Source organism: Chelonoidis abingdonii, chromosome 2, assembly GCF_003597395.2.
Source record: "Chelonoidis abingdonii isolate Lonesome George chromosome 2, CheloAbing_2.0, whole genome shotgun sequence".
Classification (NCBI taxonomy): domain Eukaryota; kingdom Metazoa; phylum Chordata; order Testudines; family Testudinidae; genus Chelonoidis; species Chelonoidis abingdonii.
The window spans coordinates 215810895-215834870 of record NC_133770.1 but is presented as its reverse complement, the minus strand read 5'-3'; the positions used below and the strand labels follow the sequence as shown (position 1 = coordinate 215834870).

Here is a 23976-nt window from a genome sequence, read left to right as displayed (position 1 = left end):
GGCGGGGGAGACTGCGGGAACTATGGGATAGCTACGGAAGTGCTACCCACAATGCAACGCTTCAGAAATCGACGTTAGCCTCGGAGCATGGACGCACAACGCCGAATTACTGTGCCTAGTGTGGCCGCATGAAATCGAATTTATAATATCAGTTTTATAAAACCGATTTTAGCTAATTCAATATTATCCCGTAGTGTAGACGTGGCCAGAGAAACTTCCCCCATAGGTGTATTATTAGAAAGACAGTCCACTATGAGGGTTTCTAAACCACTAGTCCAATCTGGTCCAGCTACTATATTCTTAGGTTAATCAGAAGCAACTGTTTCCACTGCTGAGTGTAAGAAGTCTATTCTTGCAAGCCACTGCAATTTTCAACACCTAGGTTGATAGGAACCTTAAAATCTAAAATTGTAACTGGACTTTCACTACATCTGGGAAGGTTTAGGTTAGTTAAATCAAGCAGAGCTAGCCCAGTTTAACTTGTTTGAATTTGTGAAAAACAAAAATTTGCTTCCTTCTAATTGTATAACTAAAAGCACAGAGAGGGAATGAAAACTCTAGTCTTCCTGCTTACAGTGCAGCCTGCACTGGATTATACAGCAGTTAATTTATACAATTAAAAAACAAATCTTTTTTCTTACTTAAACGTTTGGCATCAAAATAATAACACTGACCTTTGTGTCTTGCTGAGAAGACAAACGTTTGGTGATTATACAAGTGAGTTTACAAACTTGTAGTGTATTACTGCATGTCGTCTATGTGCTCTGCTGACCATGTTTTTAACAGTTCCAAAAAACAGCAATGGATGAAGTTACCTATACAAGGAGTTGGATAATGTTCTGTATCAATGTGTCTCTCCTCACCCAGCTTCGAGAGCCAACTGGCATGTTCTGAATGTTTCTAACTCTCTCCACTGCTTATCAGTCCCACTCATTTATAGGACATTTCACAAAAAACTAAAACCATTATATCAAGGGTTAGGAATTGAAGTCCATGAACAGCATGGGACAAAAGCAAACAGAACATTTCCATTATTGCTCAGAGGCAGAGCGTGCATATACTGCATCAGACCACAGCCATCTCATCTTTACTTTAAGGAGATGGAAAGTCAACAAAATGGAACTGTGAAGGCTGTTCCAGGTATTGTTAAATTGAAGAGGAGAAGGCTCTTGCACCCAAAGTAACAAGATTGTCCTCTCTTCCCTTCTACAAGTGGTAGATGAAAGGCGGCAGTGGAGTAGATATACAGAAAACCATGAAAGGTTTTAAAAACAAGGAAAGATGTTTTTTAATTAGATCCTGAAGTGAATGGGGAGCCAGCAGGGGTGTCTGGGGATGGGAATGAAGTCACATGCAACTCCAAGCAGCGCACGTCACATGCATCACATGCAGGGGCAGATCTACACATTTCACCGCTTCAAGCACGGCGTCATGCCGCGGGGGGCGCTCTGCCGGTCGCCGGTCCCGTGGCTCCGGTGGACCTGCCGCATGTGTGCCCGAGGAGGGTCCTCTGGTCCCAGGGCTCTGAAGGACCTCCCGCAGGCATGCCGGAGGGCTCCACCAGAGCTGCGGGACCAGCAGACTCTCCGCAGGCATGCCGCCGAAGGCACCCTGCCTGCTGCCATGCTGGCGACTGGCAGAACGCCCCCCGCAGCATGCTGCCCCAAGCACGCGCTTGGCGTGCTGGGGCCTGGAGTTGCCCCTGATCACATGGATACTGGAAAGCTCAGATAGTGAAAGACCACACAGGGAAAAGCTGGAATGAGAGGATTGCATGGATAAGGATGGAGATAGGCAGATTCACTCACATAAGGGAGGAGAGATCAGAGTAAGAATATGCCAGGATTATGGGCAAGAGGCAAATGAGAAGTCTGATTAATGGAAAGAAACAAAATAAAAAAGGTGGTGGCATTATTAGGAAGAATGCTCCTTCTCTGTCACAGAGAAATTTCTGCATTTGAGACATTTAGCTGAAGAACGATCTCAATGATGCTGGAGACAGGTTATATACTACTATTATTGGAAGCACTGCACAGGGTATTTAAGGTCTGTAAGTAAACACTATCCCAGGTCAACGTAACTTGTCGTACAAAATAGAGGCAGAGAATTCAGAGAAAGCATTTCACATAACTGTGCCATACTTTTGGCTTTTAACATCTAGTTACACAGTAAACACACCCTACCCAAGAGGAACATTGGGAGAGATTGCTAATTATGTGTTTACATAGTTCAAGTTGCACCCAACTCTGAGGAGTGGAACGCTTTCAGTGATGCAGGGGTCGGGAATATCCAAGTAACTGCTAGCTTTGTGGGACTTGATATGGTGCTGTTTGTCACTTTCAACATGAGCATTGGTGCTAAATGTTGACAGGTGAGAAGCAGAAGGTGAAACAAGATAGATGACCTTGGGAAGAAGGCATGATTAAAAAAAAACCACACCTTCTAAATATGGATCAAGAGTGAAACTGAAAAAAACAAACATGTAAATCTTACTTTCATTGTTTTCCTTTAATAAAGCATCATTATCTTCCTCATCTTCATCCTCTCCTGTTTTTATTTCTTCAGAAGGAGGCTTTAATGAGAGAATTAAATATCACTTGATGGCTTTTGTGTTTAAAAAGAAATGTTATAGCTGTGTGATGGTCCCTGACATGCCTGCTAGAATAGACAATTTGACAAGACATTTGTGTACAAAAAACCCACACATTATACTTCTGTAGCCGAAAACCCCAACAGCAACAGCAACAGCCACAACAACAAAATACTACTGGCCTAGTCACAGGAGAATCTCCTGCTCTTTTCAAGAAAACAAAAGCTTGCCTGGAACTTGCTCACTGTAGGAGAAACTAATCATTCCACTATGATCTATGATACTATGGGATATTCAGTGCTGCTTGTTTTTTCCAAACCCTGTTCCCCACTCCCCTGCCCATTTTCCTGTTCATTAGCCGACGGTGGCATTCAATGGAAAAAATATTGAGCTTATGGCCTTTTTTGATGGATAAAAAGCCTGAGAGGATTAAAAAAAGGTTCCTTCCTGTTCAACATTTGAAATTTTTTGCTGTAGGACCAGATAGATGACTATAAAACTAGTAGGATGACAGAGTAACTATGCCAAGTGAAACATGATTGAAAAGAATGCGATGTTTACTGAGTGTTAAAAACAATTTTTTAAAACAACTGGTTAATTCAAATGACTGAACATGCTGAAAAAAGGTTTGTTTTTTTTTATTAAGAATTGAGTTTCCTCTCTTTGTCTTCAGGTTAGGAATAAGAAAGCTCCCAAACACAATTATGGATCCTCTAAGACTGATGACAAACACCACAATCCCGATATTTCTAAGGGATAAAAAAAGCAGATTTAAAGAACGAAAAATCCCACCTAACCTTTCAGGCCTTCTTCTTCAGGCCATATATCAATGAAAATGAAAAGGGCACAAACCTAACATCTTTCTTGTTCCTTTTAAGGTCCCCTTTAACAACACGCTTAAGACAAACTGACCCTACAACCAGGGCTGCTGGGGAGGAGTAGGGGGAGGGCGGCAAGTGGGGCAATTAGCCCCAGGCCCCACAGGGGCTCCACAAGCCGCTCCAGGTTTTCGGTGGCAGGCGCCGCCCAGTGAGTACAAGCACTGCAAGCGGTGGGGGGAAAAAAAAAAAAAAGCCACGATCATGACACTTAGGCTGCTGTACTGCCGCCGCTTCATTTTTTGGCAGCAGGTCCTTTCCTCTGAGAGGGACCGGCCACCGAAGACCCAGCCCTGCCCCGCCCCATGCCCCCTGAATCCTCTGGGTGGCCCTGCCTGCAACACATGAAAGCTGAATGCTTCTGCAAATATTTTGAGAGAGAGTCATAATTAGTTGCTCTAACAAGCCAAAAATTTTAAGCACATGACAGCAGTTCAAATCTGTTCCAAAGTTTAGCATCAACAGGGTCTTAATGTATAATACCAGTTTTATCTGCAGTTTTTATTTTAGCACACAACCATACGCATGAATATAACTCTTTTGCTATGAACCAAACATATATATGATCATAATTTACCATTCTGCAGAATAAGAGAGACCATCAGTAAGTCAGTTAGCATAATTTGATATAAGTACCAGGAAATATTACTTACAGGCAACTCCTTGGCTAATTTGATTACCATGTTTTCTAAGTATTCTGGTAAACTCTTAAATTGTTGATTGGTTGGCTGGAAGAAGTGGGGACTTCTGCGTGCTAGTAATCTTAATGCTCTCCAGCCATAATTAGAATTATTCACAGCCCTGTAAAAGACAAGTAGTGTTAGTTACATGTTCATCATCTATACATAGGGTTTTGAAGGCAAAGAAAGAAAAATGCTGCTAGAGAACTTATTAGCATTCGATTTGAGGAGATTTACTTTGTATATTTTGATATGTGATGTTGAAAACTTGTGTTTTAATGATTGCAAAGCTTTAACTTTTTGAAGCCCAATATCTATTGTCATTATGTAATTGTCTAATCCCCCAACTGTCTGACCCCTCTCTATTTCCCACAATTGTCAAAGTTTAAATAAGCATTTAAACAGGAATAATTAAAACCCATAATTTTGCAAAAAAGTTTGAAAATTTAAATTGACAAAAATTTAAAAAATGCTTTAAAAAACAAACATTGATATTTTTGTCAAAAAACTATAAAAAACACATTCTACCAAGTCTATTGGTTCAAGACAGAAAAATAAAAAAAGGATCTCATTTCTCAACTAATGTCATGCTGTCCAAGCTTACTAGCCTTCAGGACAGACGTTCAGACCTGTGGAGAAATCAATAGTCCAGAGAAGAGGATTCTTTGCTTCAGTGACGCAAGCAAACATTAAAAAGAGGGACACAAATTAAGAATAAAATAAGATCTACTCACTTATATTCATTTTCAACCATGTTTTCAGGATCTGCCTGCTCAATAGCTTCTTCAAAGAACTCCTCCAGTGTCGGCATGTATTCCCTATGAAATAAATCAGAGTTTTGATACTCTGACTAATCTCTATTTATCCCTTCAATTAATTCATGCACACTTCAGTCTCTCTTATGAGGCAGTGATAGATGTCCTGATTAGGACACTGCACTGAAGTGACAGATCAAGTTTATTTATGCATTGCTAATGTTGCTAAGACATGAACTACTGCTCCATCACTAAAATGCAACAGAGGTGTAACATGATCTATCATCAGTTCAGCACCATACAAAAGACAAAAGACAGAATCCCTGCCCTGAAGAGCTTACAGTCTAGGCCCTGATTCAGCAAAGTACTCACTTCAAATAGGACTTAAGCACATGCTTAAATGCATTACCAGACAGGGATGGGAACAGTCACATAGTTAAGTGTTCTGTTGAACCAAACTCTAAATTAACATATAACATAAGGAGATACAGTACATACTGGGTGGGAGGGCAAGAGATACAGTAATAAGATTACATGGTTGCTTTGATTACTAATATGCATGAGTCTTCAGGATTTTGTAAAAATACTGATTATTTAAATTACGAGTATTATGAGGGAAAGACTAGGATGCACAGATTGCATGGGAGAAGTGTGTTTCAAAGAGAGGTCTGAAGAAGAGAGAGTGGAGGCATGGCTGATCATATCAAGAAGGGCCAGGCAGATGTAGAAGTCAACAAAGTTTGTTAGTTTTGTGCAACCTGGGTGAAACTGAGTAGGGAAAGCACAGGTCCTTACCACCTCATCTGCTAATCACAGAACAACGAAGTGTTTGATATGGGCTGTATATTTCCCTTCCATTCAGTTTATTTCTGGCCACTGATTTTAGATGTTTTATACTATATTTAACATCAGAGGGGTAGCAGTGTCAGTCTGGATCTGTAAAAGGAGCAAAGAGCCCTGTGGCACTTTATAGACGTATTGAAGCATGAGCTTTCGTGGGTGAATACATGCATTCGATGAAGTGGGTATTCACTCATGAAACCTCATGCTCCAATATGTCTGTTAGTCTACAGGTGTCACAGGACTCTTTGCTGCTTATACTTAACATGTTATTCCCATGCTGATGGATCCCACTCCTCGTTGAACATTTCAGTAAGTGTGGTTTTGCTCGTTTTTCCTTCACTTGCAGTGTGGCAGATGAGATAATTACTGTACATTTAAGTTAAAAAGAAATCAACATACTCCTGAACACAGAGGATCGCAAAATTACTTAGCTTTATTTATAAGTCAGTATTTGTAGTTATCATACACTCTTTTGTTAGCTGCACTGTTACTGTTATTGCAATAGTCAGCAGCTGCTTCTACTGGATATTCAAATCTGCACTCAATACTCCTGAGAGAATATGGCGCACAGAACCTCCTCACCGCCCCCCCACTCCCCCCCAAAAATCTGCTGGATGGACATGCCTCTTCCCCAGCAGCACATCATCTGTTCCGGCATGCTTGGAGCAGCCTCAGAGGTGGGGGATGGGCATGCCTGCCTGCGTGGTTGATCACTGGGGGGAGGAAACAGGCCTGCGAGAGAGAGAAAGAAAGAAAGATTCTGCCCCTCTCTCTTGGGACTGCAGCTCCCTGGCGTGGAAGGGTAGGGCTTATTATACAAGAGGCAGGCTAAAGGCAGAAATGTAGCAGCCTCACTGTGTAGTAACATTGTTAATGTTCTAATTGTTAGTTAACTGTTCCCATATTCAATCAATTCCCCCAGGAGCATAAAACCTATGGAAGTTGTAAGGCTTCTACGTTGCAAGAGTGACGTAAATGAGCCTTATTATAAATGACAGTAAGGGAATCCTCAGTTAGGAAGATCTGTGTGCTTTCTCACTTTTTCCTGTGCCAGTGTCACAATGGGGTTAATTACATCTCAGGATTTATTTTACCTACCCATTTAAAAAAAAACACTTTGAGGGCAAATAAAATATTTACTAAGCAGTCAATAGAATGTCAGGACAATCACAACCAAGAACTTCCCAAAGTACAGAGCCAGGTCCAGGACAATGATTAGTAAAACTGTATGACTTTCATATCTGAAATGTCTGAGCAATTTAGAAAGACATTCTATTTTTTTGGGGGGGGGGNGAAAATCCAGGATAACTGGAAAGCAGGGTATTAGTTACCAAGTGTTTGTAACTTAACTTCCATTTGTTTAGGAAGTGCTGAATCGTTATTGTGACATTTCTCTGTATTATATAGTTTAAATTACCAAAATAATTAAAACTAGTGTGATTATACTGCACTATTTTGACATAAAATATGCAGAATTTTGCAAAATTATGATTTTTTTGGCACAGAATTTTGAATCTGTTGGTGCAGAATCCCCCCAGGAGTAACTTAAGTACCTGATGCATCTAAAGAATATGCACAACCATCAAGATAGTTTAATTCCTGTTTCAGAGACTATGTTCTTTACAACTATAGGGTATTGTGATATGTGCATTATCTTGTATCACAATTACAGCATAAGAGAGATTCATCAGGCATCAAGTCCTCATCGACATGTACCTTATCTGAGGTCCATTCAAGAGAGAGATCATGTTTGCCTGAAGAGGTGGATATCATGGAGCAACAAGGAAGCAGGGAGGACACTTTGTAGTACCGGGTCATGAAGACATCTAGATAAACTGACTGATTTTGTTTCGAAAAGTCGATTTTGTCCCAATTGAGATAGTGCCTGGCACTATACAAAGTCAAAACTAGTCTCCACCCAACAGAGTTTACCAATATAGACAGAATACTGGTGTAAGAAGAGAAACATTATCCCATTGTATAGATGGGCATCTAAGGCACAGAGATGAAGTGACTTGCCCAGAGTCTCAGTCCAGTACCTTAACCATTCAATCATCTGTCTCAACCACTCCCATCAGGATAAAATAAATGATAAATGGCTTATTGTTTCAGGTTTTGGGGGGGGGGGGGGAGGGAGAGGCGGGGAGAAATCAATGTGCTGATGCATGTGGAGTAAGTGGGGGTCTTAAAAAATCCAACTTCTATCTGCAGCACTTTTCTGGTACACAGAGGGCTAATCCACTTCAGCCACCCCCGCCAAGCTAGCATGGCTCCACCCTGGCAGAGATTCTGAGGCTCCCTCCAGCACACGTTAGAAGCTTCACAGCTGAAGAAAGCACCTCTTGTGCAGAACTACTACAATTTGTGAAAGCAGAGACTGTGAAGTTCCAGTGGAGCAGCACAAGCATCTTTCCCTGTGTTTGTTTTGGCCTCCTCAGCTACTACCTACCACTCTACTGCCCCCATCCAATCTCCATGCTCTCTGGCTAGCCACTGATGCTGCACAAAAATAGATTAATGTAGCAATGTTAGCAAAAAGACAATTACATGGTCAGGTGCAGAGCCTTATAATTGCACAGTACAGGGGGCCTTGACAGTGGCACAATTATAAGGAGTAACTGAAGAATGCATTTTACGGTCATTGTCTTAGCACAGCTGGAGTGTTAAATCACAGAGAAACCACTGGCAACAGATCTATTCCTAGCACCAGAAATAGTAGCCAGCTTCACCTCAGGTATGCTACGAACATACAGGCTAGCAAATCCCCACCATCTCATTTTATTTCCCTCAAGAATTACACTTTTAATACAGCTTAAACTTTTCGAACCAGATTCTGCAACACTCACCTGCTATGAGTGGTAGCCACTATTCCCAGAATTACTGAGAGCAATGGGACTACTTGTATGAGCATGCACTATACAGTGAGAGTGAGGGTTGCAGACTGTGGCCTTTAGTTAGAATTTACTTTAAAAAAAAAAAAAAAAAAAAAAAAGGTGAACAGAATTGTTGACAGTATAAATAGTTTTATTAAACTGTTAGACAGTTTCTTTGATTATTTTAAATCTTGTATAGTCACGGTGCACGAAGTTTAGCTTATAGGTAATGAAGTACTTTTCCTACTTACCTAGTCTCAGATTTACAAGCTTCCATGTTGTCCGGACATAAATTCCAAAGCCGAGTTAGCTCCTCACTGCAAAAAGGAATACAAAAAAGTGTGTGTTAAAACTGCACATTAATCATTTACTAAAAGAAAAGGTATAAGAAATATTCCTACCACATTGCTCATCTAAAAGACCCTTATAACAAATCATGTCAGTTATGAGATGTACATAGAATTGATATGTTCTGGGTTTATAATGTCAATGACTGATGGAGTTTGTGGTCTTCGCTGGCCATTAGGATAGTTACATTCCTAACAAATATGCAACATGCTGCTCTGGGGATTTGGGATCAGAAAGAGAATAAAGATTTTTACTTCAAGTGAAAAAAGCTTGGCCTTATTGTGTTTGTGATGGAGCAAAGTACTACTTTCTAGCTCAGAGAGAACTTTCTGACAATCAATTAACAGGAGGAGTTTAGAGTTCAACAGAAGGTTGAATCTTGACTCTCTCAGTTTGGGAACAGCTACAATGAAAAGGAGAAGAAAAAAGAATTTCGCACTCCTCCACCCAAGAACAGTTAAATGTAATCAGTACATCATATGGTTGTGATGTTCTGCCTGTTGCCTTTACTTATTATGTGACATCATGATGTTTGGGGATGCACTGACAATAAAGAGCCAGTGCCCCAAAATGTTTATAATTTAATTCAGTCACAGAAAAAAAACCAGACAATGCACTGGTACATGACAGATGCACAAGGGAGGGAAAAGGATTCTTGGAGTGTTGCAAAGATCAATGTGCATAGGTTTTTCTACAAAAGCGTATCTTAAGAAAAGATGTAAGGCAGAAGAGGGAAAGGTGATTCAACTAGTGGCCGAGAAAAAGGGTCAAAGATGAGAGAAAAATGGTGAATATGAGCAGCTTCAAAGGGGGGGTGATTAAAAGGAGGCATGAAATAAGGAATTAGAAGACACTGATGTAGTCTGAAGAGATATTTCAGTAGTTTAGTTCATTCTCAAAATGTCATACTTTTCTTATCACCACCAAGTCATCAATACAAACAATGAACGTACTTCCCCATGAGAATTTTTTTGTTTGGACCTTTCCCTAGGAAATCCTCTGGAGCTGGCCTCTTTCTCACAAATCTTGTTGGCTTGCAATCTGATGGTCTAAGAAAAAAAACAAAACAAAAAAAAAAAAACCACACACTTTTTTCAGTGTCAAAATTACAGTATTTGGAGATCCAAAGTGAGGACAACAGCTTCTAACTGAACCTCAATGAAAACTTTCCACAGGAAAGATCAGGATTTGTTGGGACCTATCAGATACCACAGATTCATGAGATAATTGACATCATCTCAGAATTTGCCAAAAAGAAATAAATTCCCATTTATTCCAGCAGCCCATTATTATGTGTCATCTACCTACTGTATGTGTCATCGGCATGCAACCTCTAGGGGATGCAGGTTCCCTCTCCACATGCCCCATAAGCCATGGAAGAAAGGAATGGAACTCTCAGACCATTGAGACAACCAGGGTCAGATTTACCCAAACTCAGAAACTCTGGCTGGCATCTGGAGAAGTAGGTAGGACATTCAGAAGTTATAAAATTTGACTTGTTATAATTATTTGTAGCTTTGTAGTTTGTTAGAAATTCCTCCCTTCCCTCACCTCTTCTCCCATCTCTGCAAATGGGTGGAATCAAAGAGAAGGCTACCAAATTCCCTCCTCAGCATATCAGGTGGTGATCCATCTGTTGTCACCACTGAAGATGTCAGTTAGTCACTTTTTAACATGGCCTATATCGAACTGCATGGGGACCTTTTACTGGCTGTATGCATCAAACAACGTTTTCTTTCAGGTCACTCACTGATCATCACTGAGCAGCTGCGGGAGGACATTCACCCACTCAAGCATGATTACATAAAGTCCTAGGCCTCACTCCAGCAAAGAGATTCTCAGGTTTTATGTTCACTACAGCCAAACTGCCAGAGACCCTATTACTGGGAATCCACATCACAAGATGTGAGCATATGGGAAAGTATTTCAGCTTGAGCTATCTTACTTTTTCGTTCTGAGCTCTGCTAAGTGCAGGAGGTGGGGAAGAACATGACACTCCACCAGTCTTCCACTCTCCAACCACAGAGTCCTTAGTAGTGTCCAGGGGAAAAACACGCTACCATGGAGGCAGTTGAGCCTCCTCCTGCACAGGAGAGGAAAATCCATATGTGCAGAGTCCCATATGTACTTGGGAGCACAGGGGCATGATGAGTCCCTAAGATTTTTACCCCAGAGACCTAAATGCTAACAACACACACACGGTAGGTCTACACTCGAACTGCAATCACACTTTCAGTTGAAGAGGGCACACTCACATCAGCTTCAATCTAGCTAACATGACTAAACATAGCAGAGAAGACAAGAACTTCAGCATGGGTTGCACAAGCCTGTACAGAACCCTGGCTATGTACTTGTACCAGTAGCCCGTGCCATGGTCTGTGCTGTCCCATGTTCACTACTACTTTTAGCTGTGGTAGCTACATTAAAACTAGCATAGGAATGCCTACTCCAGCTGCAAATCACAACTCCAACTGCAGCATAGACATACTCTCAGGTGTGATACCCAACTATTCTGTTCAGCAAAGTTACCTGCTAAGTCACAAAATGCATAAACGTAGGTACACATTCTTGAGTAGAATGATCATTTCAAGATAATTATAAAAGGGAGTTTCCTATTTTATTAGTACATTTACCTTTCTTTCACAAAACTTGGACAGCCTTCATTTTTCCAGGTGTTCCAGTTTTCTTCAGTGTTTAATATATGCTGAAAAATAAGTAAACAGACACCTAACATCATTAAAGGGCAAAGTCAGCTTCCAAAAACAGTGCCCGCATTTTTTAACTCACTACTGTTAGAAATACCTGAGAATGCCAGGCAAAACATTAGAGGGGAAAAGTCAGTTATTCAGTATGTCTGCCCACAAAGTGCTGTAAAATGCACCAAGGAATCAGTTACACCATTTCTCTTGTATAACCGATCTCCCTTTAATTTATTTTATACACGTGTATGTTCATACATGCATATTTCTCCCCACAGCAAAGGAGAGAGAAAAGCATGTTAAAGAAATATGAAAATGTGACTGCATAAAAAAATATTGATGGGAGAATTGGAGTTGCTTATGGCACCTAAAACTTCTACCTCATGCCTTAAAAACTAACTAGATAGATATCAAAGTCAATGGCATTCTTTTAGAGCCTACTTTGATTCCATTTATATACTAAATATATACTAATTTTTTTTTTTTTAATATATACTAATTTTTTTTTTTAATATATACTTACCTCTACCATTTTTGAGAATCTTTCACCATCTGGGGGGTTTTCTGAAAGAAGCTGCAATTGGAAGAAGTCATATGACTAGTATTAACTTTGGTAATAGAGTATGTAGCAGAACATTTGAAAGAAGGTAAACAACCAAAAACTGTGGTAACCACTTAATGGGTAAGAAATGCTATTTATCTGCCTTTCTGGTATTTTCCCAAGATTTCTAGTGTTCTTTCACATTTAGAAAGACAACACAGCTAACGTTCTACAGTACAGCTGTGTTGAATTATTAAAAATTGATAATACAAAACAGCAAATGGAATAAGGAAGTCAATTCAGAGTGTTTCTTTTATGAGTTACAAAAAGAGATTTAGAGCTTGCATTGTTTGTTCTCTACTGGACTGACCTGGTAAACCAATTTTGTAGTATCTTCAATCCAGAGGGACTGTTCATCAGTTAGAATGTAGTTTGAACTTGGGGGGGGGGGGGGGAAAGAGGGAAAGGGAGAGAAAAAAAGTACTGAGTAAAAACAGGCTGGAACATGAGATGCCGTACATTCAAATTTGTAATGTGAATATTAGAATTTTCTATATGTGAGGAACAGGTTATGTAGTAAGCCAGCAGTGTTTGAAAGGAACCAGTTAATCTAGAAACAGTAAGTAAGGAATTACAGTAAAAAACCCACATTCATCTCAAACAATAACTTCAGACTATTCTGTAGCTTTCATAAAACAAAGGACATTGCTTTCTGTATGCATCTGGAATCTCAACAGGAGTGGTAAGAGGGGAATGGGACGGAAAAGTGAAATAAGATCTGTGACCTGAGATTTACAAAAGATGAGTAACTTTCACAAACTGAAAATGAACTTTAAAATTCTATTTTTGAGTTTACACTGGAGAAAGAAAAAAAGTCCCATTATAAAGAGGATCCGTGGGAATATAAAGCCTGAATCAAACCATTCAGTAGCAACACAATATGTAAAATTTCCTTTTTTTGTGAGGCACCAGCTATGTTCAACAGTAAATATAAACATGGTTATTGGTAGTCAACTTAGGGCAGAAAGATTTCTGCAAAGAGCCCTCTAGTTAGAAGAATGTGAAATTTGTTAACTTTTTTAGAAAAATCAATATTATCTTGCTATATCTATATGAAATGTTATGCTGTCACATTCCTATTTTATTCCAGGTTGGTCTACACTAGCCTAATAAATGAATACTTATGTAGACAGGAGAATAAAGTCAGTATGTGTGTCTGAACTGAACTGTAGGGCAGTTTTGCCCAGTGGATAGGACACTGGGGTGGGACTTGGGAGACCTGCATTCTATTCTGCCTATGTCACTTGCTTGCTGGGAGAGCTTGGGCAAGTCACTTCCTCCTCTCTAGGAAATGGAGATAATACTGACCTCCTTTATAAAGTGCTTGGAGATGTGCTAACTAGAAGCACCATGATAAGAAATAAGTATGATTAATTATAATTTGGTCACAGAGATCATGGAGTCTGTGAATACCGTTTCAGGCCCCCACAACCAGCGGGGCTCCGACTTCCATGATTTATGGTTTATTGCCCATGTCCTGCCAGTGAATTTTAATAAAAATCCTCATGCCAAAATCTTAACCTTAATTATAATAAAGGCAGTAAGCAAATCGCATGTATGCAGCACAAGAAATGAATGATCCAAATGTATCGGTGGGGTATGTCTGGAAACTGCAAAAATTGTTTTAAATTTAGAATGTTGTTCTCTAAGATAGCAAAATTAGAGTGTTTGGCAACATAAGAAAACTTCTGTCACTTTAGAATAATAATAATACCACCACCACCACCACCACCACCACCACCATTGCTGCTGGTATTTTGGGGACAGAAAAAAAACCTTTAGCAAACCAAGGGCCAGATCCTTCACTTCATGTTCCTCACTGCCAGATCTCTCAGCCAGCTCAAATCCCACTGTCAGATCTATTCCTAAGTTTCATAGAGGATTCATTTTTTTTTAAAATGGGAAAAGGACAGGACATTTGGTCTCTTTAAAAGTGCTTAAGTCTGTTTGAAGGCAGCAAAGAGTCCTGTGGCACCTTATAGACTAACAGACGTATTGGAGCATAAGCTTTCGTGGGTGAATATCCACTTCAAATGCATGTGTCTGACAAAGTGGGTATTCACCCACGAAAGCTCATGCTCCAATACGTCTGTTAGTCTATAAGGTGCCACAGAACTCTGTTGCTTTTTATAGATCCAGACTAACATGGCTACCCCTCTAATATTTAGTCTGCTTATAAACCCAGTCTCCCCCAATAAGACAAACATTCCTAACTTACCTTTTAAATTTGACCTGTCCCTTTAGATACTGAAATAGTATTAGATACTGCAGCAAGATGTGACGGCGGAAGTTACTGTCACTCAGCTGTAAATCCATTAGCTAAAAGAAAAAAAAAAGTTGAGTTAAAAAATCCCACACAAACTACACATGATTCATCTGATCTAATATATTTCCAGATCATCTTCAAGCTTTCAAATGAAAAGCCTGCATGTATTTGATAGGAACAGTCTCAACTTAGCCTACAGAAATCTGAAGTTATTCAAGTACAGTGAAATCTATAGTCAAGATTGTCCATATGTGGCAATTCATGTTAATGGTCTTCAAATGTATTATGTATCATTCTGCCTCACTTTTATTAGAATGCCTTCTCTATTAAGACACCAACTTCGATGTCTTGGGTGATATATTAATGTGACATCTGTTAAGAAAAGATAAAAGCGTAAAGAATGGCGTATATGGGCAACTCATGGTTCCTTGAATCCATTACAAATATTTTACGCTGTTATGTAGCCCAGTTTTACAGCATTCTACCTGAGGCATCATTCACTTCTAAGCGTGCAAGAATTTGGACAACCACTCACAGATGTAAAACTATTTTTCCCTTTACCAGCATACAGTTGCAACCCTGAAGAGCTATTAACATTGCATAATTAAAAGTTTAAAATTAACGGGGAAAAAAAAAAAAGGGGGCTCTCAACACTTCTTTCCAATGCAACATTTGTGTTGCAGCACAAATCTTTCAAAAAAGATCTAGTTTTTACTACCAGATTCAAGTTCTCTCAGCAAAACTTCCTACTGAGGTGGCCCAGTGCTTGGCTCCCAAATGGTATTACCGCTACATGACTAGTCAAGGAAAATAATAAATTTTGACAGTTCCCTTTACTGTGCAAAAGGGGCTATGATGTGTTAGATACTAACTATACTTGGGCTCTGTGAAAGGGTATTGCCAACACTATTCTCTGCACTACACTTTTCATTGTCTAAAGCAACAGACATGAAACAGTTTCATGCTCCCCTATAAAACATGGCTAAGGAAACTCAAAGAGAGCAGCAGGGTGGGGGTGGAGGGGTGGTACCATATGAATTATTTCAAAGTTAAAATGATGTATATTATTTCACAGGGTAGATATTTTAGTATTCATCAGCTTAAAATCATGCAATTGCCATAAAGTACATAATTCCTTGCATTGTATGCACATTACTACAACACTAAGATTTGCAATTTCCTCAAAAATTAGGATACAATAAAGCAGAAAGTGCAGGTAAAACAACTGTATGCTCATTTTAAGTGCTGAAAGTTCAGTTGTGTGAGATAAGAAAAAAGCAGATTGTAAATACAGTATTTACTCTTGCTCATTTTCCTTCTAAATTTCAACATTGTGGAACAATATAGGTCAGATGGTACAGTTGCAACTGTATCAATTTTTATCGTGATCCAAGCTTTTACTTCTTTATACAAAAACAAGTCAGGTACAATACCTTTTCACTAGTTAAGAACTTTGCAAAGTAGACATGTTCTCCCCCTGTTTTTAGCTCTTCCAACTTTTTTCTGGAGGCCTGTGTGTCATCCAATTTGTAGCTTTTAAAAACAGCCAAAACTTCTTCCGAATACTGTAAAGCAAATGGTACTTCTTATATGAAAATACCAGCTATGCATTTTTTATGAGGGAAAAAAAACAAAACAAAAACAAAACCACGCACACACCAGATCAATCCTAGAAGGTAAATATAAATTATAAGTTTGCTATTCACCATCAGTAGGAACATCTGTGTGGAGTGTTAGCCAAACCAAAAACGTTATCCACTTAAAAGACTGATGAAGAATGCATTTTGCACAGGAAAATCTGTTAGCTTCTTGAATAATCCAAAACGAGGTATGAATACGTGGAAATTACTGAAAACTTAAATAATTTACAATGTGCAAAAAAGGGAGCTGGCTGGTATTATTGAAGCTATGGCTCCCTACAGTTAAAGTTGCAAGACAAGTTCAGTTCTAAGCCCTATATTGTCCCTGTCTCCCTGCTCCATTTTCTAACATTTTCTCATACACAAAAAACTCTGGCCTGAAAAGTCTCTCTCAGAGTTATACCAAAGGAGAGGGGCTGTGAGCATGAAGATTTCAAGGAAACACAAAATCTGTAAAAAAGCCACATGAAATTTTCACCACTCTGTAATTTGTTTAGCCATTTTGGGCTACTCACTTCCCAGAAAGCACTTGTTTCAAACCTTCAATACTTCTGAGGCCATGGCTACACTTACATTTTTGCAGCGCTGGTAGTTACAGCTGTGGTCGTACAGCTGTGTAGGGCCAGCGCTGCAGTGTGTCCACACTGACAGCGACCAGCGCTGCAGTGTGTCCACACTTGCAGCATTTGCAGCGCTGTTGTGAGTGGTGCATTGTGGGCAGCTATCCCACAGAGCAACCTCGTCCCATTTTTGGCGCTTGTTTGTAGGAAGGGGACGGAAAGGGTGCGGGTCATCCGCTTCCATGTCCAAGACCCATGCTGCCATCGCTTCCTTTTAGAGCCGTTGTGCCATGTGAGTCTACAGCGGATTTCAGTAGGAAATGGAGCCACGCCTGCTGAAGGACTTGCTGATGAATGATTGCCCACAATCAAACGTCGGCAGTTGAGCTACTCCTTATGCTCAAAAGGACAGTGAGGAAGCTCAGAGAAGAAGACAGATACAGGCTGACGCCTCTGAACACTAAATTGCTTGCGCCAGTAACGGACGTGCTCAGCACCGGGAACGCCGCCTTTGGCGCTCGGAAACAAGTCACCGAAGTGGTGGATCACATCGTCATGCAAGTCTGGCATGAACGAGCTAGTGGACTGCAGACTTTTCGGATGAGAACACCACTGTTCATGAGGACTTGTGTGCATGAGCTCGCCCAACCCTGCAAGCGCAAGGACACGAGACTGAGGGCTGCCCTGTCAGTGGAAGAATCGGGTCTATTGCAGTCTGGAACTGGCAATCCAGACAGCTACCGACTCGTGCAAACCAGTTTGGAGGGGAAGTCGGCACCCGTTGGTAATAGTGGTGATGCAAGTTTGCACGTGCCATTAATCACATCCTGCTAAGAAGAACGTGACTCTGGGGAATGTGCAGGAATTCTTGGATGGCTTTGCACAAATGGGTTCCCTAATCTAGTGGAGGGGCATAGATGGACGCAGTATTCCTATTCTGGCACCACCCCAACCGGGCATCCAGCACGTTAATCGGGAAGGGGTATTTCTCTATGGTTTCCTCCAGGCGCTTGTGCACCGTGGCGCGTTCTCACTGACATTTACCACAGATGGCCTGGAAAGGTGCATGATGCAACACATCTTTCGGAACAGTGTGCATGTCATGAAGCTGCAGGCAGGAGACTTTTTCCCAGACCGCAAGATCACAGGGGGAACGTCGAAATGCCATTGTTATGATCCTGTGAGGACCCTGCTTACCCGTTAATTCCTTGGCTCATGAAACCGTATACAGGAAGCTTGACAGGAGCAAGGGACCGTTCAACTACGGCTGAGCTGGTGCAGATATGACCGCCTAGGAGTGTGCTTTGCCGTTTAAAGGGGAGATGGAGAAGTCTCTACTGGAAGCTAGACTGTGGGGGAAAAACAGCATCCCAGCGATTATAACGCGTGCGTATCCTCCATAATATTTGTGAAGGGAAGGGTGAAAACTTCAGTGACAGAATGGACCTCCGAGGTTCAACGCCTGGAGCTGAATTTGTACAGCCAGAGAGCAGGGCTACTGAGAGGCCCAGCACACTGCTACAGGATTAGGGATGCCTTAAAGGAGCAATTTGAGGCTGAAAGCCAACAGTAATGTGCCTCTTCCACAGCAGTTAAGTGCAGTGGTTGCAATGATTTGAAGTGCCTATTTTTCACTTGTGGTACAGTATGTGTATACTTTCTGTAATAATAAAAACTGTTTTAAAAGAGACAAGAAATCCTTTATTAAAAATACAGTACATAAATCAGGCAGGGGGTAGGGTGATGAGCAGTAAAAATCAGAGGTTTGAAATATGTCCTTCCTTGGATGTTGTGCAATGCCTGCTGTGCTTCAGGATTAATATGCTGTGCACGGGGATGGGGGTTGAGTGCATAGGGTAAGGGCCATAGTTATCAGGGCTGTTAGGTGAACGTATGGGTGTTGGGGGCAGCTGGTAGTGGTAAGAACCAGGATGCTGGAAAGAGGGTGTTTGAGGAAACAATGGGGCACAATGGTTTGAATTTGGGGATGGATGAGGAAGGCACGGTAGTGCTCTGCCTATATGATCTAGCATTGAACTGCATGAGGTCTGTGTGGCGTTCCCATGATGCTTAGCAGCCGATCTGTGCTTCTCTCAGCACCATTTCTTTCTCTGGCAGCCTTCTTCTTTTTCCTTGGCAGACTCTTCTCTTTCCTACTTTCCTTTTCCTCCAGTCTTGCAACTTTTTATTATCTGTAAAACAGATTCATAACTGCTTTCACCATCTCCTCCTTACTCTTCCTTGGTTTTTTCCTTAAGTTTCGTAGTTTTTCAGAAGTCTGGGCTGATGGAGCAGTATCCAAGGTCACTGTAAAAAAAAAAAAAAACACAGGGAGATCAAGTTTAGTACAGAGGATACATTGTTTTAAGACTGTTTGTAGCATCATGTACACATTGCCAGCATAGCACATAGAGAATGCAGCTCGAGAGAGACATGGTGAGTTTCCCACACGCGCGCTCACCTGGGAAGGGCGGGGGCTGCTTGTCTCTGCAATCCATGGGGTTCTGTGACTTGGGGAAAGCAGAGAGCAGCTACAGGGAAATAGGAGTGAACCCTCCACCCACATCTGCCACAGCAGGTACTCAGAGCCATCTTGCACACACAGCTCACCTGGGAAGGGGGGGTTGGGGGTGCTTCACTCTGGAAGCCATGGGTTTCTGTGACTTGGGGAAAGCAAAGAGCAGCTACAGGGAAATCAATGGGCTATTCCACATCTAGGCATGCTTGCAGGCAGCCAAACCCCCTGCTCCCCAAACATTTCCATCTTATAAAAAAGCTTCTTTACCGGGAACAGGCTCCTCTGCTGGTTCCTCACTACCAAGTCCCAGCGCTGCGACTGGCTAGCTTCTTCCTGGCCAGAAAATAGCTCCTGGCTGTGACTCCTGGGAGTCTCCATCAGTAGCCTCACCTCAAACACTGATGAGATCCTGCAGCTCGGCAGGCCTCCATGCTGGGGCTCGTTTGGGGCATGGAGGCCATGGTCACTAGTTGATTGATTGATTGATTGCACCCACGCCTGGCTGAGCAAACAGGAAGGGGATTTTAAAATTCCCGGGGCATTTAAAGGGCGGGTCACCTGAGCCCAGGGCAGTGGAGTGCGAAACGATGACCAGAGAGGCTGAAAGGTAATGCTGGGAACCCCTAATACCCTGGAGGCCAATTACAGCGTGGTGAGTGTCCACACCTGATGAGCAGCACTGCATACCAGGCTGGATTTGCTACACCCGTAGCTGACCAGTTGTACAGCCAGCGCTGCAGACAGGGAGTTGCAGCGCTGGCTGAGCTTTGTAAGTGTGGACACCGTGTAAGTTGCAGCGCTGTAACCCCCTCACCAGCGCTGCAACTTGCAAGTGTAGCCAAGGCCTTAAGCTCTTCGTTTTCCATAGGAACTAATGCACAGAGTACATTTGACAATTTAATCCTTAAAGTGAAAGTGATACGAACTCTCTATTTTTAAGATACACACACACACTGATTGGTTAAACACGAAAGCACTAGGTGCTTCCTCCATAATGGTTTTAGTGCTATACTCAGGCATCACCACACTTCCATTTGCATATGCTTGAGCAGGTACTAATAGTTAAACTTAAGTCTCTACTTTCAGAATTAGTTTAAAATGTACTTTAACTGTCATTAAAAAATTATGCTAATTTTCATGGAGAACTCTTGTGAGAATTTCCAAAACTTTGGCTTAAGTCCTGCCATTCTCGGTAACCCAAAACAATACTTTTCTTTTTTTAAAGGGAAAAACGTTTTAAAGCCTTAACCAAGATGTAACTTTAAAAAATAGCATCTGCTCATGAGATCAGGCATTTTAGCAGCAACACATATAGCAAATGGTTTGAAACAAGATAGGTTTCCTTCTACTGAATAACAAAAGGTAGAATTTTAAGATGAGTGATTAGAAGCCATTGTCTATTACAGAAACAGTTTAGCAATTACATGTACTAATCATCCTGATACCTATATAGCTGACAAAACTGAAACATTGTTATTCACTATCCAACTGGTAGGATGAGCTACTATGTGTATACGACAGCTTCAAGTCACCACAAAGTCCTGACTCTACAAAGGGACCTACCTCAGCAGAACATGATCTTGCATACAATCCCACCGGAATCAACAGGACTCCAAAAAGGCACATTTGCCTGGATTCACTTGCAAGATTTAAGCCTAAAGCAAACGTTTTTTTCTTACCTAGGAAAAAAACTAAGCTCTGGTGTTTGCTATTAAACAAAAGAAAAATGGCTTTTGATATTGTTGGAACACATCAGCATTTCTATAAATGTCAGAAAAGCATATAAACATTTAACTTTGTTGGCTGACCTGCTGTGCGTACAAACAAATAATTGCATGTCTAACTTTGCACAAAATGTATAATGCATAAACTCATGCACTCTTACTTTCCAGCATCATGAATAGTTTCATCTTTGGAAACAATACTTTCACTTGTGGAACAAAAGGTGAACTGCTAAACAGGTTTAATATAGGAACACAAATTACCTTAAGAAATGTCTTCCACGAGATCTTCTCATAGCACTGCACAGGATTCCTAAAGTAATCCTGAAGCGACCAGAATTTTCTATACAGGTTGTAATCTATTGGAATGGAGCTAACAAAGCAAATAATTATTTCACTCTGGCTACAGTTTGGGATAAATATGCTAAACATATAAAGGTCCGTTTTCATTAATAAAGACAGAATCACTGAAAACAAAACCACCACTATTCTTGTAAATCAGAAGAATGAAAAGCCAGTAGTAAGCCCTTCCTACAGTCAGTAATTCAGAATATCAGGCCAAAACAGGGGGAATTCATTCAGTCTGTTCATTTTCAGCTGTTACTTTAGGATCAGAACACTTTTCTTCCACCCCTTCTCCAAGTTCAACTTCAACACTTCCGTAGGCTGAGAAGCAGTACAGCCTCCTCTCCTCAACGCATATAACGACGACTTATACTATAGCCTGTCTATGGACGCTTGAAAACAATGTATGTTGTCTTTCCTCTTTTAGGCAACTCACATTAAAACATATTAAGACATACTGGGGCAGTGCCTTTACCTTGTAATGGCTAGAGAAACATGAGTCTAGAGACTGGGTTTGAGATGGCTGTTGCAGGTAGCAATTTATTATGCAACTATCCTGGCTCCTGAATTGGCCCTTTAAATTAAACACCAAACAAGTTTAGGTTCAGATTCTGCACCTTCTAGGCACAAATTTTAGAACTGCTCTTATACACGATCTGAGACAGTGATTTCACATGCACCAATAGTAACTGTGCATGCAAATTAGCCAGTTTGATTTGTAATGGTCATTCACAGTCTCAATCATGGTAACTATGCCTGCAGATTCTCTTTCAGCCTTTGGGGCTGAGATCAGGTGGGGAACAAGGCAGAAGAGAACATAACTGCAGGAAGGGACATGACCAAAGACCATCCATTTCAAAGACGAGCTCACTGCTGTTGGTAAAGCAACAGTTAGCCATTTGAAAGCTGTCTGGCTTCTCTTCCCATTGACGTAGTGGCTTCCAGCAGGAGCTAGCTACACGGTAATAGGCTGAGATAGTAGCTTGTTAATTTCTCTTTTCCAATGGTCTTCACATTAGCCACATGGGAGACCATACTATGTTCCACCCTTCCCACAAACATGAGTGAGTAGGAGAGGTTAAAGAAATTTATCCAATAAGGGTATTTAAAAAAATTGAGTGTATAAAAACAAAAACACCCAACCACCACAGGGGAACACGAGAACAGAAAGGAAGAACAGTACCAACTCAGACTTAAAGTCAGACTGTACCCTCATGATCATCTAGTCTGACCTCCTGCATATTGCAGGCCACAGAACCTAACCCACCCACTCCTATAACAGACCCATAATCTCAGAGTTACTGAAGTCCTCAAATAATGATTTAAAGACTTCAAGTTACAGAGAATCCATTATTTACTCTAGTTCAAACGAGCTGTTCCCCTTGCTAGAGAGGAAGGTGAACCCCCCCCCCCCCCACTCTGACATTATCCAACTAGGCGGAAAAATTCCCCTCGACCCAAATATGGTGGTATCAGTAGACCTTCTGACATATATTGGTGAGATCCATGAGCCAGACACCCAGGAAAGAATTCACTGTAGTAACTCAGAGCCCTCCACATCTAGTGTCCCATCTCCAGGAATTGGAGATATTTGCTATCAGCCATGGATGGGCTATGTCATTGTAGGCAACCTCATCATACCATCCCCTCCATAAACTTATCAAGCTTAGTCTTGAAACCAGTTATGTTTTTTGCCCCCACTGCTCTCCTTGGGAGGCTGTTCCAGAATTCATTCTTCCAATGGTTAGAAACTTTTGCCCAATTTCAACCCTAAATTTGTTGATGGCCAGTTTATATCTATTTGTTCTAGTGCCAACACTGACCCTTACTGTAAATAACTCCTCTTCCTCCCTGGTATTTATTCCTTGGATGTATTTATAGAAAGCAATCATATCTCCCCTCAGCCTTCTTTTGGTTAAGCTACACAAGCCAAGTTCTAAGTCTCCTCTTGTAAAGTAGGTTCTCCATTCCTTTGATCATCCTAGTAGCCCTTCTCCGTACCTGTGCTAGTTTGAATTCACCTTTCTTAAACATGGGAAGCAAGAACTGCACACAATATTCCCGATGAGATCTCACCAGTGCCTTGTATAATGGTAGTAACCCTTCCCTATCCCTACTAGAAATACCTTGCCTGATGCATTCTAGCATTGCATTAGGCTTTTTCACAGCTGGATCATATTGGTGGCTCATAGTCAACTAGGTCTTTCTCCTCCTCTGTCACTTCCAACTGATGTGTGCTCCCAGCTTATAGCAAGACTTCTTGTTGTTAGTCTCTAAGTACATAACTCTGCACTACTAAATTTCATCCCATTTCTATTACTCCAGTTTTTAAGGTCATCCAAATCTTCTTGTATGATATGCCGATCCTCCTCTTATTGGCAATACCTCCCATCTTTGTGTCATCTGCAAATTTTATTAGTTTACCCTCACTTTTTGGGCTAAGGTCATGAATTTTAAAAAAAATAAAATGTTGAATAGGACTGTCCCAAGACTGATCGCTGAGAAACTCCACCAGTAACCTCACTCCAGCCTGACACTTCACCTTTCAGTATGACTTGCTGCAGTGTCTCCTTTTAATCAGTTCCTTATCCTTATCCAATTCTCATTATCTACAGCTTTCCCAACGTAACTAATAATTTCCCATGTGGAACCGTATCAT

At 41.1% G+C, this 23976-nt stretch overlaps 1 protein-coding gene across 2 annotated transcripts in view; it reads right to left on the bottom strand.

The window, feature by feature from the left end:
• The window catches only part of THOC1 (THO complex subunit 1), a 38715-nt gene that overhangs the window by 3406 nt on the left and 11333 nt on the right, over positions 1-23976 (bottom strand). The window contains exons 10-20 of one of the 2 annotated variants that reach the window (XM_032792371.2): positions 21237-21345; positions 15967-16098; positions 14486-14586; positions 12578-12644; positions 12190-12240; positions 11601-11671; positions 9921-10016; positions 8871-8936; positions 4883-4966; positions 4122-4269; positions 2494-2572 (exon numbers count right to left, since the gene is read on the bottom strand). In XM_032792371.2, the coding sequence (XP_032648262.1) occupies positions 2494-2572; positions 4122-4269; positions 4883-4966; positions 8871-8936; positions 9921-10016; positions 11601-11671; positions 12190-12240; positions 12578-12644; positions 14486-14586; positions 15967-16098; positions 21237-21345 (1004 nt within the window). Of the gene's footprint in view, positions 1-2493; positions 3340-4121; positions 4270-4882; positions 4967-8870; positions 8937-9920; positions 10017-11600; positions 11672-12189; positions 12241-12577; positions 12645-14485; positions 14587-15966; positions 16099-21236; positions 21346-23976 lie in introns of those variants that run through there. The other variant, XM_032792372.2, reaches the window with a different exon arrangement.